The 16,379-nt window shown below is 48.3% G+C and overlaps 4 protein-coding genes across 4 annotated transcripts; all 4 read right to left on the bottom strand.

The window, feature by feature from the left end:
* Positions 1-289: 289 nt before the first annotated feature.
* Pdw03_6788 (Peptidase S12, Pab87-related, C-terminal) lies at positions 290-1,967 on the bottom strand (the record flags this gene model as incomplete). Its single annotated transcript, XM_014681185.1, has 2 exons — positions 290-1,541; positions 1,600-1,967. The coding sequence occupies 2 exons, from the start codon at positions 1,965-1,967 to the stop codon at positions 290-292; spliced, it is 1,620 nt and encodes a 539-aa protein (XP_014536671.1).
* A 782-nt stretch (positions 1,968-2,749) lies between these two features.
* Pdw03_6787 (P-loop containing nucleoside triphosphate hydrolase protein) lies at positions 2,750-7,560 on the bottom strand (the record flags this gene model as incomplete). The annotated part of the gene is made up of 8 exons (XM_066101455.1): positions 2,750-4,172; positions 4,238-5,696; positions 5,754-5,987; positions 6,048-6,327; positions 6,384-6,610; positions 6,664-7,192; positions 7,252-7,334; positions 7,422-7,560. The coding sequence occupies 8 exons, from the start codon at positions 7,558-7,560 to the stop codon at positions 2,750-2,752; spliced, it is 4,374 nt and encodes a 1,457-aa protein (XP_065956538.1).
* Positions 7,561-10,063: 2,503 nt separating this feature from the next.
* Positions 10,064-10,632, bottom strand: Pdw03_6786 (protein farnesyltransferase subunit beta; the record flags this gene model as incomplete). Its single annotated transcript, XM_066101454.1, has 2 exons — positions 10,064-10,407; positions 10,608-10,632. 2 exons carry the CDS (start codon positions 10,630-10,632, stop codon positions 10,064-10,066), a joined length of 369 nt encoding a protein of 122 aa, XP_065956537.1.
* A 2,201-nt stretch (positions 10,633-12,833) lies between these two features.
* Pdw03_6785 (Terpenoid cyclases/protein prenyltransferase alpha-alpha toroid) lies at positions 12,834-14,840 on the bottom strand (the record flags this gene model as incomplete). Its single annotated transcript, XM_066101453.1, has 7 exons — positions 12,834-13,092; positions 13,157-13,426; positions 13,490-13,607; positions 13,669-13,796; positions 13,882-13,956; positions 14,033-14,188; positions 14,503-14,840. The coding sequence occupies 7 exons, from the start codon at positions 14,838-14,840 to the stop codon at positions 12,834-12,836; spliced, it is 1,344 nt and encodes a 447-aa protein (XP_065956536.1).
* Positions 14,841-16,379: the final 1,539 nt, after the last annotated feature.

The following is a 16,379-nucleotide window of genomic DNA, read 5'->3' as shown; positions in this document are numbered from 1 at the left end:
TTTCTTTCTCTTTCTTTACACAATATGTCATGTTTTGAAATCAATAAAAATTGAACCTGTTGACTCATGTGCCCGTACTAGTACTAATCTTCGATCTCATGAATCCTTCTTGGAAAGATCTATCTCCAGGCTGTTTGTGTGCCACTACATACCATATCATAACTTCAAGCTGAACGACTACTTCGGAGAGTTTAAACACAGGCCAACAGGTCAAATATTTGACATTGTCTCCTTCTCTTTGCAACATATCTTCTTGTAAATGGATCCAGCTCTATCGGGAGGAATACTGTCAAGAAAGAACTTCATCCTTTTTCTCGAACCAAATCATTTCCTTGAGCATTTCCTCCAACTGCAGACCCAACCTTGTGACTTGAGCATCCTCTACTACAAAATCCGCTTTTACGATTTCATCACTGCCATCGAGCCAATCAGTGAGATGAGCATCGAATTTTCGGTCATCGGACACATGTTCGAATTTCAAGGTAAACCCCATTGAGCGATCTGTAGCATCGACAAAGAGCGCATCATCCCTGATTTGAACCAGTAAGTTATGGTACCCAGGATTCCAGTAGTTGCCAGTGTAAGCACTGAGAGGCATTGTCGGTGGCTGCGGAGGATTCCCTTTTGGTCTTTGTTCATTCACTTGGCCCTTCTGGATACCTTGACTTTTCTTCGCTTGGGTTTTCTTTTCCTGCTTTTTCTTCTCCTTCTTTTCCTGGTTCCTACTCATTGGATATGCATCTTTCGCCTCGGCCTGGGGGTTTGGACCGCGAATTTCAACAGGTCGTGTGGCTTTGCTTTTGCTGTCATGGGGTCTTTCGTCCGTGACTCCATGGAGATTGTCAATTAGCTTTTGGACAATGGTCGTCGCAACGCCATTTGCCCCATCTGAGTTTCCCATAATCACAGCACCGAATGAGAAATCAGGGAGAAAGAAGAAGCGACTTCCGAATCCAGAGAATACCCCATTATGGCCGACAACCATATGTCCCTTGTAAAAGTAAATATCCAGGCCAGCAGCATATGCTACCGGTGAGGTGTACCGCTTCCGTCTTCCTGGGTTTGGATTCACAAAAGTTCGCAGGCGAGTGAGCCCTTCATAAATATTTTTGGTGATAGGGTCTTCGCGATTGATCAAAGCCTTGACAAATTTGATGAAGTCGTTCACGCTCGAAATGATAGACCCTGCGCCTTGGCCTTCTGGGCAGTCTGGATTTTCTAACCCACGATATGTTGAGTCGGCTCTTTTCCATGTGTAGCCAGTTGCCATGCGGGATTCAAATCCTTTTGATCGTGCGCTGCTGGGTTGAAGAGTAGTTGATGCCATGTCCAGAGGCTTGAAAAATCGCTCTTGGAGGAATGTACCAAACCCCTGTCCGCTCTTGACTTCTACAAGGTGGGTTGCCACTGTATACATCATGTTGCAGTAAATATACCTTGATCGAATGGGAGCAGCGACAGGGAGATTCCTGAGGTTTCTCGTAACGGATCGAGCATTGTCTGGCTTCGCTGCTCGCACACTCATGTACGAATCGTCATGGCTGGCGCAATATCATCAGTTTTGAACTCAACCATGGAATTTGAAAAATTTTCGCTCACCTAGGCATTCCACTTCTATGACTTAAGATGTCTTCCACAGTGACTCCTTCTGTGTATCCTTCTCCAGACATAACAAAGTCCTCAGGGAGAAGAGTCGACATTACGGCATCGTACTGAACATCCGGGAACTTGTCATTATCGTCGACTAGCAATCCCACCGCCGCAGCAGTGAGTGATTTAGCAGACGATGCAATGTCAAATAGCGTATCTGCTGTGCAAGGTATTTCGGGATCCAGGCTCGCGTATCCATATCCCGCAGAGACCATTTGATCATTGTGTATGATTGCAATCGCCAGCCCCGGGACATGCTGCTGCTTCATCAACTCTGTCACATCTGACGCGAACCCTGCCGAGTGAAAAAGATCCATATTGCTGGTTTGACGAAATACCGGTGTGCGTTATAGAATGCCACTGTATAGGCCTGTTCATGTAGGTTCCTGGTAGTATCTTTGCGGGAAAACACCTCAGTTCAACCCTTGAAATGAAAGATACCACCTGGCATGAAAATGGGGGCCGGATTGTCGCACGCTTGGTCAGCTGCGAAGCTTCGTGTGCATGCCACTGCCAAGTAGCTCTCAACGTTGGGGCCAGAGGATCAGGCTGTCAGCCCCCGAGCGGCCCTACAACCGGGGCGGTGGGACTTTACTCCGACTGTTGCCTGTTTGGCCATTTAATTCCTGTAGAAATACCTATTAAGCCATCAGAAAGGTACTAGATTTGTTCTGATGTCCTCTTTAAAGGAACTAGATAACTGAAGAATGCTAGATTCAGTTCAGCAATAACCTTAGCTGGGGTGGGGACTGAAGATCGCACTTTCGCATTGTATATATACTCCAGCGGATACTAGACCTAGCATTGTTGTAGTGGATTTTTGCTGGTAGCATTCCGATAGAAGTGATCATTCTATTCTAAAGCTGTCATTCATCTAAATTCTGAAATCGACTACGTAGTTTACCAAAAGCACCGTTGCAAAAGATTGTTGAAAGTAGTGAACATCTATCACAGCCACTTCTAAGCTGTAGGACTTTATGCAATTCCTACACGCATTTCTACATCCCATGCCTAACAAGAAGACCGTTTTCTAACGAAAAATAGATGAGTATCTACTATTACCAGAAGTTTAGCCCCTACTGGAGCAAGAGATATCAAACTACCTCTCCTCTGTCTGCATGCTGTCAAATAGCGCCTTGAACAGTGATCCTGGCCGTTCAAGCAGCTCACGCGGTGGGCCCTCCTCAACGATTTGCCCTTTGTCTAGCACCAAGAAGCGATCAAAGTCCAGCGTTGTGTGTAGCTTGTGAACAATAGCAATGACAGTGCACGCCTGAAATTCTTTCTGCAGAACCTCGTGTATCAAAGCGTCCGTATCCGCGTCAACGCTGCCACCCACCTCATCCATAATGAGGACGCTGCTTGGATTGATCACTGCTCGAACAAGACAAAACAACTGCCTCTGTCCATGCGACAAGGTTCCTTCGTTCATATCCTCATCCAGCCCGCCGCGAGACTCGCAAAAGTCCCATAGGCGCACAGACTGAAGGGCCTGAACCAAGCGCTCGTCGGTAGCGACCCCGAGAGGATCAAGGTTCTCGCGTACAGTGCCATGTAGGAAGAACGGGTCTTGGGGAAGGGAGTTGAAGCGAGCACGAACGGCCTGGCGAGTGATAGTGCTGATGTCGATGTCGTCGACGCAAATCGATCCTGATTGAAGCTCCAGCATGCGCAGGAGAGCTGACACCAGGGAAGATTTGCCGCTACCTGTGCGACCGCAGATGGCTATCTTTTCACCAGGTGTTATGGAAAGGTTGATATCCTTGAGTACTGGGTCCGTGGAAGTGTCATAGGATGCAGAGACACCGTTGAACACAATGGCGCCCTTTGCGGGCCAGTTGTCGCTGACATGTCCGGTCTCATTGGGCAGGTTCTCGTCTTTTGTGTCCAGAATATAGGTACGGACACGACTGATAGCTCCAAGGGCCATTTCAACTTGCGTCCATTCAGTAACGAGCGTCTGTAGCGTGGTACTGAATGTCACGATTTGATACAGGGCTACGCCAAGATAGCCAGTTGAGCCACTGCCTCTGATATTTGTCGCAAGGGCAACGAGAAGAATGGCGATTCCAGCGACAAATAGGTCCAATACCATTGTCAGCCATCGCTGGACACACCACAGCAGATAGTATGGCTTTTGTGACACGTTGAGGGAGTCATGGACAGATTCGACGTAGTGGCTTGTCCAGCCAAAGGCCCGTATAGAGGATATACCACCCAGGGTTTCCAGGAACTGGGAGAAGAGAGGCGCCTTGGCTTCAATATCGAGTATTCGCAGCTGTCGGGATGTGCGCAGATAGAACAGCTGGATGGCCGCGATGGCTACAATGCACAGTGGAATTGCGATGGCGACGTAGCCAGAGCTGATGAATAGGATGATCGCCGACATGATAGCACTCAGTAGTTGGAAGATAGTTTGATCCAACGATGTGGGCAAATCATTGTCAATGAGTTCAAGGTCTTGGCTGAATCGGTTGAGCGTTACACCTGCGTTCGTAGATGTGAGAAAAGACGTAGGTGCCCTAATCAAAGTCATGGTCAGCATCGTTATTATGAAACGTTCTGTGTCTCGCTAAAAGCAGCTTACCGCATGGTGGCTGTCAAAAGAAGCTCATGGAGCTTCCGGGACGTCCGCGGAATTACAAACAGGTTAAACATACTGTCGGCAAGGGAACAGCCAATGATCGTTATTGAAGCGAGAGCTGCGTACACGCCGAGGTAGTAGCCAATCTCTTGGTTGGGATGATCAACGTTGTAGTTTGTCCACTTTTGCAGCCAAACAGACGGGAAATTGACACCAAACACAAAGGTGGCACAGGCGCAGACATACAAGGTCATCCTCCAGCCGCCCGCAATTTTGACATAGAAAGAATACACCTTCCAATCACCACTTTGCTGCTTGGGATCTGATTCGTTTCCCCCGTCAAGAGGAACGCCCACCTCCTGCATCGTCTCACCGGAGATTTCCAGCAATGGACGGGACGTTGTGACGGGTGGCTGTTCCGAGAGCTTGCGGATCCAGTCTCCTGACGGTGAGATAGCGTCGAAGGTACCTTGGTGTGCAATTTTGCCATATTCGTTCAACGTGACAATTTTGTCCGCGAACTGCAGGTGGCTAGCAGTGTTTGTAGCCATTATTACGGTGGTGCCAACCTTCTTCGCAAGACCGCCAGTTGCGAGGACGCTTTCTAAGACCGTGCGCTCAGTCGTACGGTCAAGGCCAGTAAGCACATCGTCTAAGACGAGGATGGGACTTCGAGAATACAAAGCCCTGGCTAAGGATACGCGCATTTGCTGACCACCGCTGAGTCTTGATCCTCGCGTACCAGTGTTGGTTTGGTCGCCGTGTGGTAGTTCATCCAAGTCGGCGACTAGTGAACAAGCCTGAATGACGATATTATACCACTTGCTATCGTACTCGGAGGTGCCTATGATGTTGCTTCGAACCGATCCCCATGTGATCCAGGGGGTTTGGGGACAGAATGTGGCTTTAATAAAGGAGGTGGCGACATTTCCAGAAACACATGGCATCTCCCCGAGTAAGAGCCTGAGAAGCGTCGATTTGCCAGATCCCACCGGACCAAATATCATTGTTATTTGGCCGCGAGGAATATCAAGGTTCAATTCATGTAGTATAGTCGTATCTTCATCATAACCAGTGGACACATCTTTGACAGAAGCAACATTCTGGTGTCGTTCTAGTTCGGCGATGGCTATGGAGGCCGGGTTTTCTTTGAGAGAAATTTCTTCTGTATCATCACTGTTGGACGATATACTGTGAGAAGGCTGCTTAGAGTCGGGGGTGATTCGGAAGTCATGGCGATCCTCTGATGTCAAATACTCTTGGATTCGACGAAACGAATTGGCAACCGTCTGGATATGCTCAAAGCCGTCAATGATGTGGATCATGGGTTGGTTCATCAGCTCGAATAAGCTGAGCGCGGAAAATGCAATACTATCAGTCAAGGTCTCTGTGTTTCGCGACCTTGCCAGGATGATGTATACCCCATAGCCCCAGACCGGCGCAAATGTGGATGAAGCAAAATCTAAGGTCGCCATCAGGCAGGTTCTTTATGAAATATTGATATTTGGCCGTCTCTTACAGGATATAGTGACGAAGATGTTCAAGACTCGCCATCGCAGAGATGAACGAATCTCGTCCAGCCTGAGCTGACGAATCGTGGCGGAAACAACGTCCGCCAATCCGGTCATCTTAATGGCCTTGACTGATCCTAGCGCCTTTGCAGTCGCAGCCAGACGGTCTTCGATGGCTTCCAGCCAGGGCGTCTGGGCATTTCCAGCGGCACCCGCCAGCGGAAGACCCGCAATGAGACAGACTGCGGACATTGTTAGCGACTGGGACAGTTATGTCGGCCTAGTCATTCATTATCACATACGAACGATCCATAAAATCGGGGCCACCACGGCGATTCCCAGAAGGCGATACAAGAGCCAGAGGGCGATGGCTACGTCGATGAAACTTGCCCAAAGCTCGTGAATGAGGGGCAAACTGTGTCCTATGCGATCGATGTCGGCACTCATGAGCGTAATTGCCTCCGCGTCTGCGATAGAGGTTGATTTCATCTTCAGTGTTTTTTCAAATATCATCATGACGAGGCTTCCGCGGTACATGGTAAGCAAGCGGTACGTCTTGTGCTGGCTGACGGCATACGAGACCTATAACAAGATCAGAGAGCTGGCTTTGAGCCATGACGAAGTAATTGAACACCTACCGCGATGCCAATGTAGACAATGGCGTACGCACCAATCAGACCGTATGCGGTTTCATCGGTTGTTGGGGTTTTGGCCTCATCTATAAAATCGAGCACGCGCTCCACGAGGAACGGTTGTGCGAAAAGGAATCCACTATAAGCGAGTCGCGGCAGTACACCTGCAAGAAAGGTCCACTTGTAATGAATCAAAAAGGTCCAGAACAGAGCGTAGTCGCTAGAGTGGTCAGCTGATCGATCGCGTTAGCGGATAAGGTGTGTAGGATGAGTGATGGAATTTCACCATTGTCCCATCTTTGCTGCAACTTTAAAGGCCGGGACGCGGAGAGGATTTCATGATCAATCGGGGTCAACATATGGACTGTCAGAAAGGTCTTGAAGCCCTTGACGAAAATATGATTCAACCACAGGAATAACGATCGATCAATGGCCCCCGCCTTCTCCTCTGGCGTCGCGTGTTTCCATTCTGGGAGCGAGAACCGGTGCCAGCTCATGTTTTCGGCGCAAAACATCAGGGCCTTGACTAGACAACTTGCTAAAAGAATGGACGCCACGGAATGGCTTCCTGGCAGAAAGAACAAGGTGCGTGTGCGGGCCAGGTCTAGCAAAGTGGAGACACCGAGATATACGACCAAGACGGTTGATGGCCGCACCGAATAGATGTGCTCAAAGTAAGACATGACGAGGAGAATGCAGAAGCCCCCTATCGAGAATCCAATGCAAGCAAAGGTAAGTCTCGTATGGGGTACATTCTGGGCCGACCAGACGGCGAGAAGGACAGCTTGTAGGATAATGAAGGCAGTGAACAAGGACTGTCACCACAATGAGATTGGCATCTACACATCGGGGTAGTTGATCGGGTGAAACTGACCATTTTGATGGCCAATGGCCACGACCTGGACACTTTGGGAGCTTCATTGCGCAGATTCGAAAGACGCAGAAGCGCCCAGCCGACTGACAGCTGTTAAAATTTGTATTATGAAGAAGTTGAAGATGGGAAGAAGGCAAAGCGAGGCAAAGAATGGGAGGGGGAGTATGTACTTGAAATTCCCAACGGCAGTATGGTTAATATGGCTTCCTCAAATAAGAGCGTAAAGTCGAAGCCGTCAAGGCAGGAACTGTCGACGATGCCGAACACGTCCTCGACAGCCATGGAGCAACCCTTCTGAGGATCCGACATGGCTGCGCAGTTATGGCAACGAGGGTGGAAAACAGTCTGCCTATGCAGAGTAGGATGGGAGAAGAGGCTCCAGTTATGCGCGTTCACGTGCTCACCGAATAGAGCTGAAGGGCGCAAACGTGAGGTGTAAATTCAAAGTTTTGAGTGTAGAAGTTAGAAGCTCACCATCGAAAGTCCACATTGACAACCTGATTGGCATGTTCCAACAAGGGACCGAACCAAAAAATGTAATCATTGGGGCCAGAAAACTGATGTGATCGCCAGCGCGAGTGACGGCAGCCCCCAACTGCGATCGCCGCCCCCAAATTGCCGGTGGGCTGGCGGGAGACCAGGGGCTTTTGGAACTACCCCGGCTGGCACACTTATACAGTTCATTAAAATTTGAGCAGCCTTATTGAAGTCCCTCATCTTTGTGAGGTCCAAAGTAAGTTCCCTTTTTTTTGTTTATTTTTTAGGCCCTCAGTCGACGTCTTCCGGCCATACTTACCGTTGATGATCACTCAATGATAGTGTTCCTCTTATGCTTTATTCTTTTCTTTTCTCGTTTTTAATGAGCCATTTAAACAAGAATTCCTCGTCAATATTGTGTTGAACGTGGAAAGACGGCAGCAGATGTTGTAACAAGGAATTTTTATCGAGTGTTCATCCCCTGTACTGTTGTGCGTTGATTGAACAACCCTCCGAGATATTTCAGATACACCAATCATTGTAGCCTATAGATCACGTGCATTTGCTAATAGTTTGCGACCCCCCAGATCAACACCAGAAATATTTTCAACCCTCACCTATAAGGCCTGGGTTTGTTAGGCTTACTGCTAGTTAAAGAGCTGCTAATCTCAGTGACTACACACGGCCCCCCCCTAGCCGCTCAGTTGGTTTACGAGCCCAAGGTTCCCGCCAAGAATTCATGTGTGCCTTTAACCATTTCATTACCTTACCACTTACCTACCACTTCTCTCTTGCGAACAGTACTAACGTACTCGGTAAGCGAGTGGGCCATGTAAGCCAGTGGGCCACCCAACCCAACCTACCAATTTTAAATATAATATATCAACCAAAACGCCATTAAATTAATTATACAAAAACCATCTATCTAGCTAGGCATCTAGTAATCTTATGCCCTATTTCTCCACAACCACTACACTTTGGCGGGGCCCGCGTACTGTTACCAGCCAGTTCTTTAAACAAAAGAGTGCATTTCAACGAGAATACTAAGTACAGAGAAAGAAGAAGAAAGAAAGAAAGAAACCCGCAAGACAGGAACCTTTGTGGGGTCCTGCCACGTCAGACAAACAGTGCAAACTTTTACAAGGCGGAAACTTCCGGCAGAAATCATCCCAGATCGTCACACGTACGTGGTTATAAAGCCGGCGAAGGGCTTCTTCGTGGAGGGGGAGGAGGTGCTTTAATTGATTCTACCGGCTTAGTTATCAATTAAGAAGCTTCTTAAACTGAGAGGCCTTTTTCAGTAGGTATCTACCTCTGGGATCTAGTACGCTTTGTCAGGGTGCGGGCTGGCAGGACGGTATGATAGGAGATGACTGGTAGGAACAGGTCGTAACAGATCAGATTCCAATTGACAGGTACAGGCAGGAGCAGGCTATTATACAAGACGTAGCTCGAAGAGCTACAACAGGATCTAGAACTGAAGGTCAGATAAACAGGTCGGAGATCACGTGCCGTGATCTTCCTCTTACTAAGCATCACGGTTCGCACCGTGACATTAGGCGGGTAGAAAGGGTGGATCTTAGGACGTTAAAACGGCGCGCCACTTCACGAATGAAAGAGATTTCTTGATTCTTAAAAGCCTGGATAGCTAGTAAGACCCTACCCTCCTACTCTATTAAATTTCGAGCGGATTGAGTACGAATTGGTGGCATGGTGGGTGGTTGAACTAACTAAGATCTAATTCATGGACGCATTTTGGTTGGGGTGGCCAGCTCGCTTACCGAATACGTTAAAATATCTTTTTAGCTCCTATTTAAAAGGGAAACGCTAAAAAGAGGAATTTAGCAAAGCAGTGTAACTTTTCACAGCACATCTCTAGGGTCATGTTTGATGAATATCACTTATAGGCAGGTCACCGTCATTGTTAACGGCACCACTAGAAGATCTAATCATTTTGCCAGTCTACGCCAGTTGTCGACGAGTTGGCGAATTCTGTCGGCAATGAATTCAACAGCCATCACCACCGAACAACCTTTGATTGATTTCATCGCCAGCCACCACTCGAAACAAAATTAATTCTACCTTCTAGACAAAGTCTCATTAACCAGACCACACCCTAGCCAACAAGATAGAGTCATTCAAATCCCACAGCTTTCCCATTTAAACCAGATCAGAAAAGGCGTAGTCATAGTCATCCGTAATATCATGAAGTCGTAAATCCTTCCCTTTCCCCCGAAAACAGTTCCCAAGTCAATCCCTCCCATCCCCCACAACCCCAACCCTAACGGGACTTTACCCCCCCCCCCCCCCCCCCCCCCCCCCCCCCCCCCCGACTTCAACTTCCACCCTGGGAACGATCACTCCCACTCCCACTCATAGACACCAAAGAAAGCACATCATCCGCACGAGCAGGCTTCCGTCCTGTGCCAATCGCAACACGCATACCCTGCACAGCGCCACCATGCTCATGGCCCGTAGGGTACATGCCGTCGTTGACGGAGAAGTTGCGGCAGATCAGGTAGGCACGCATGGCGGCGCTCTCGCGTGTAAGCCTCTCGTCGCTACAGATACTATCAGTTTGGTACTCGCGGTTGTTGACCTGCACGGTGCATGTGTATCCGTTGTTGTTTCTATAGGCGTTGTAGATTGGTTCAGGCCAGTTCCGGCGGCGGCAGAGGCCTAGATTAGATTTGGTTAGCTTGGTTCTTAGGTATATGGGATTGGTTCGGTTGGGGTTTGGTATTGTAATGGGGAGAGAATGGGTTGGTTCTTAGGCTTGCGGTCTGCCTTGAAGGGACGTTTAGTGGGTTGTTTTGTGTCGGCATGGTGCATAATATACATAGTTTAAGAAGGAGGAAGCTGTAGAGGTGGTTACATACTGATCAAGTAGAGGATGTAGAACATCTGGGGATTTGGACTGGAAGCCAGGAGCGAGAAAGACAGGGATGTCTGGAGACACCCGACGGGCGGCAGTGCTGCCACTTGTCCAACTGCAACGATTTATGAGGGCTACTAGAAATGCATTGGATAGACCAGGCTAATAGTGACTGAGCTGCCAGCTGGTTTGCAGTCAGAAAATATGCGGATTGTGATGCCCAACGGCTGGCGGGACTGCGTTTGCTTTGCTAGCAGCGGGGAGAATGTGCTAGCGTTCCAAACAAAGGCACGATTATCATACTAGTAAAGGCTAAGGGTATCTAATTCCCAGTGGGATCAAGAGTGCGAGAGTAAAACCATCCAGAGAGGTTGAGAACTAAAGGCAACATTGGAAAGATGCCACACCCATGCAGAGAGGTGTACTTTCCTAGAACCGAGTCCTCCCCGTAGAACACAATGGAATGAAGGGAACAGAGCTACTGCTTGGAGTCTGCTTGATTACTTCTGGAAAACAGGCGGGGCTTTGCATTGATACCTTTCCCGAGTCATCCCGTGAGCTGGCCGGTGTACACAGCACCAATAGAGAAGGGAAACGGTTGCAATTGCGACAGTGCACAAAGAAACAAGACTGGAGACATTTGGTATCATTGCAAATGACCTGGAGAATCAAACAGTATTTAATTAAAAAAAAAGTCAGACTACGACGATTCTAATACCCCCTGTTGGAACATTGTAGTTTGAGCAAAAAAAGGAAAAGATTAGGAGACAGTAAGTTAGAATTTGATGTAGTCCCAAAAATTGATTAGGAGAAAATAGCCCACATTCAAACTTCGAAAGAGACAGTAGGACATGGATCTAGAATCTGGGTTTAGACTAACTCCCTCCATGTAAGCAAGGCACAAGAAGAGAAGAGGAGAGCAGACAATACGCTTAACCGCTGGACTCACAGTAGACCTTGGAAAAGGGCCCCAAAAACAAAGGTAAGAAGCAACTCAAACGGGTGTTCGATGTATTTCGTGTTCCGTTTCTCGGCGGGTTCACCGATGCGCTGGCATCTCTCTTTGCCAGTAGAATTGAACCGAGTCTGGAGCACCGGGAGTCACCGTGAGCTGCCTGGTCCTGTCCCTGCAATTCACTGATCGATAAATTAACATTCTCGGAGACCAAGGAAGACCTTGCAATCTACTTGCAGAAGGGTAATAGCTGAAGATTGTGAATCCTAGTATTCCGGGGTGATGTGAATAGAAAAGCGGCTATAGAGGTGTTGTGATATACTGTGCTTCGTACACGAGATATTTTGGTTGGTTAACATTGTTTCTCAGAAAGGCCTTTTGTGGTTCAATTTTGGCCACGCAGATGCATTAGAGAAAGTACAATTAAATTTGCCGCCCTTGTGGATTCTCGAGACGCGCCGTTCTGCGAATGGTGATTGGCGCCAAGGAGGGGGCCATTCATGTTGTGCAGAGCGCGTCTGAAGAGGGGTCAACTGCTTGTGAAAGGTCTATGAGTCAGTGAAATAATCAAATTAGAGAGGGTTAAAGTAGAAATCTAGGCTGGAACATCCAATATCGGAGATATTGGAAGATACATGGGCGAGGAACTTCAGTCACTCGACAGGCATCAGACGCAGTGATGAGCTGGCAATGCAGTGGGGAAAGGCGTTGGATTTATCTGCACATTCTGGTATTAACTAGAACCTTTGCCCTCTTGGGCCTCGTGCAGCTTGCGTCTTTGGCAAAAACATTGTGATGTACGGAGTACTCCGTACATCGTAGGATTTTCAGCAAGAGTGGCAGGAAAAGTATTTTGCGCTAAAGGAACTTTTTGTAAACTTCGGGAAATCTGTAAAAGTTACAGCATCAAACCCCCCCCCCCCCCCCCCCCCAAATCAAGAAGGAATTGGTGCTATGTGCTATGACCTATGTTGTAGTCACACTCGGGCTCCCAAACTCAACCCCTTGCGTCTCGGTTTCGTTCACAGCATCTTCCTTGGCGTGGTTGAAATCGTCCTCGTGGCTCCCATGCCACGACCACTGCTATGACCGCGTGGCTTGCAGTCTCAAGCATCCAAGACTAATCATGCACAATGCAATCGCTCGGAGTCCCAGGTTACCAATGACAGCCTGCTGCAATCTACTATAACGATAGCCTTTTGGAAGAAACCCTCATCTGATGTGGCGCTTTATCCCGTGTCGTCTTCATGGAGCGCCGGCTCACGTCCCTTCCGGTTAGACAGTGAGGGGCTGGGCCTCGGACCAAAGCCGCATTTGCTCCGCGGCTTCGTGCGGGATCACATACAAAGGGTGCATTGGCTCTAGTCGGTCACCTCTTGAAAACACATTCGCCTGATCGCGGTTCGGTGAAGATTTCCAGGAAAATGAGGATGAAAAGTTGTTGCTTGCGACACTCGAGTCGGTCCGGTAATGATGGTTTTGAGTCGCACTCAATCCCACCATAACGTAGCACGTGTGGTATGAATCGACGTGCCTTGACCTTGATCAGCTATTTGTATTTGTACAAAAAGGACCATCACAGATAGGAGTCAACGTACTTGCCCGGTTTGTCACGAAGACCGCCGTTGTTCCCTTGACAACACCCAAGGATGTATCTGGTTAAACCTTCGTGGCTGAAAAGACTGTTGGCTGGTGGCTCGGTTTTATCCGGCTTTCCCTCCAAAGAAGATTCAAGCAATGGCCAGCATCCACCAACCCAATGGCTGTAGCATCCATCCACCAGCTTATTTGTTCGTCCGGACAGACCACCTTCTGGGGCGGACTGGCGTGCAGACAACCACGACACCAACATTGGAATGTCCATGTGTCTGTCAGGAACCATTAGCACACGAGCATTAGACAGAGCATTCTAAGCTAGAGTAATCTCGCACCTGTTGAAGATCTCCTCAGGGGGCCCCAAGATAGACAGACACGCCAGAGCGCAAAAGGCGTATGCCCCATGGGCCTCCGATCCAGGGCTGCCGGAGATCCCTCCTTCAAAGGTTTGGCCTAAGGGCGAGCGTCAGCATATCTCAAGCCTGTGATAAACCGAGTCACCAGGAACTCATACATCGGGAGAGATATTCAGGAAGGCCACTCGTCAGACTCTCCAATCCTGCCTCCCGCGCTTGGGAGCCCGGAGCAAGCGTCAACGGTAGGTCAAGTAGCGAGATAAGAGTCATAGCGCAGTATGCGCCACTGGATTAGTGACATGTCAGATCTTGCATTGGAAAAGAGGGATGGGGTTCACAAGCAAGAACCTGCTCCATGGAGTTTCACTAACCGCACATCTTCTTCCCCACCCTCACAAACACGAAATCCTCCATCTGGCTGCTTCAATCGGCCGATCCACTGCCACCTGGGAAGAGCAGAAACCGGGTCAGACGCACAGGATCACACAAGACGCACAATGCAAGAAGCTGGTGACAACTCACATCGCGTGTCGATCCACCAAACCAAATGCCTCCTCACCTCCAACCATCGCCAGCGACAGAACGGCTGCATAACTTCCCGCCAGATGGGACGTTTGGCCGTGGCCGCCGCCAAAGCCACCTGTGGGGTTCTGCATCGGCCGAAGCGTAGTAATCACACTATAATAGAGTAAAACGAAATGGTTTAGAATGGCTTTCCAAGCTTCACTTTGTACAAAGGAGATGATCTTTTCCAATCATGGCATATCTCCAGAGGTTCTCCATCCTGTAGATAGATGACAGATAGAGAAAAAAAAAAAAGCAAATTGGGGAGAACGAGGCAGGGAAAGGGAAATAATGGAAAGTATAAGAAAATTGGAGAAAAGAACCCCCCCCCCCCCCCCCCCCCCCAACAGGAACAGGAAAAGAAAAAGAAACAGAAACACAAACGCAAATAGATATAGAGATAAAAAGCAAGGATATAGAGCACGCACCGTTCGCGAAATCTGGTCGTCTCTTCTCCCAGCATGGCCAGTCCCGCCAACGCCCAGTACACAATCCACGGGCGGCTGGCGTCCATGGCGACAAACCCCTCGGGATAATCCTCGAGTGCATCGTAGAGGTACCCGATATGGAGATCACGTTGGAGGGCGGGTACGCCATGGTCGTTGAAATCCTTCTGGGAGCTGTGGATGCCTTTCAGGAATGGTAGGCATTTTTCCACCGTCACGTTCTGCAGATCGACTGTCTCGGTGATGAGCGGGTCACGGATGGGTGGCGGCTGTGTGAACAAGGCCGGGATCCCCGGGCGCGGTTGGTTGGAGTCAGTCATGGTAGTCAGGTTTGTCCTGGCTGGAGTTAATGGTGAGGTTGAGCGATTCTTAGGTTTTTGTGCGTTCGGAAATCGAACTTTTCGAGGTTTCCCGATGAGCGGCATCAAAAGAATTTGAGGTACTTTGTAAACTTGAAGCTCAAAGAAATGTCACCTGGACCTTTTTTTTTACTATTGTCCTGTCGATGTGAATGTGGTCAAAAAAAAAATTTCTAGAATTATTCTTTGTTGCTCCACTTGATCTTTACCGGGTCCTGTACTAATTTCCTTCTTTGACATGGTCAGACTATTTTCATATTTCATTCTGAGACTTCCCTATACTAATTCAGTTAGAATCCAGGTTCGTGGGCCGGGAATGCCTATATTGAGGGCTATTACTCCGGACTCCGTACTCCGTGCTTCTGAACTCCTGCATGTCACAGCAGTTGTAATATATGTGATGGATCTGACGCCATGCACATATTGGCTTACATGACACCCTTGCTGCATGTGCGGTATGCCCCAGGTATTCGTGCGAAAGGATAGAAATACAATGTACGAAGTATTCCGTAGACCAATATCCTCTCTGTGCCAGGGTTCATACTAACTTGACACTCTCCCGATGTGCCCACCGTCCGTGCAATCTACTCCGTACCTTAGCACCATTTGACAAAAAAAAAATATTTTTAAAAAAAAAATTTGGCTAATTCTACTCCGTAATTTTTCCTGTTTTCAAATTTTTTACTACGGGGAACTCCCTAGTGCATGGCCAGCATCCCGAACTGGCCCACTCACTACCTTTTGAGGTATGGTGCATTCAGGGAACCGCCGTGAGATACAAATCACGGGCATGGTGGTGGGCAGACTGGGAGCTGATTGGGTGGGATCAGGACTCATACTAATTTTGGTGTACAACATAACACGATCCCACTGTCAGATCTCACTATTTCATATTGCCACGCAGTTAGACGAACTGTCTCAACTTGGTTTTTTTTTTTTTTCCTCCCCACTGATCTTCCGGGTTCGGTCTCACGGTCCGATGGTTTCCTGTTGGTCATAAGGATCTCAGTTTGAACCCAGGAGAAGTATTTAGAAATAGATTTGTCTGAAGGTACATACAGAGTAGTGATATCTCTATTGAAGAAAGAGTGATATGGAACAGGGTATGAAATAATACGGAGAACTCCGAACAGGAATTAGTAGATGAACTAGTATATGAAATAGAACGAAGAGAAGAAAAAGAAAAACCAGGCAACCCTTTCCTATTTAGGAAATTACTCAAATATCTAGGGAGATCATGAGATCAGCAAACACCGTCCAGGCCCCAGGGTACTTTATCTACCTAATCCTAATCCTTCCTATCCTGACACTACTGCAAACTAAAAAAGCCCCGTGGCATTAATTTATCATTCACTGGATCAACGTTCCCTCCACGCCATCAGCCAGCCTCTCCACTCTCCACAATCAACTCCCCTAGCGCATGTCTTCGCTCACCGCTGCTTTGTCCCCCCCACCGCCTCACTTTCCCTCTTCTTCATGGTTGTATCACCCTTCTGAAGA

Source organism: Penicillium digitatum, chromosome 2, assembly GCF_016767815.1.
Source record: "Penicillium digitatum chromosome 2, complete sequence".
Classification (NCBI taxonomy): Eukaryota; Fungi; Ascomycota; class Eurotiomycetes; order Eurotiales; family Aspergillaceae; genus Penicillium; species Penicillium digitatum.
The sequence above is the reverse complement of the archived record's forward strand: the minus strand, read 5'-3'. Positions and strand labels throughout refer to the sequence as shown.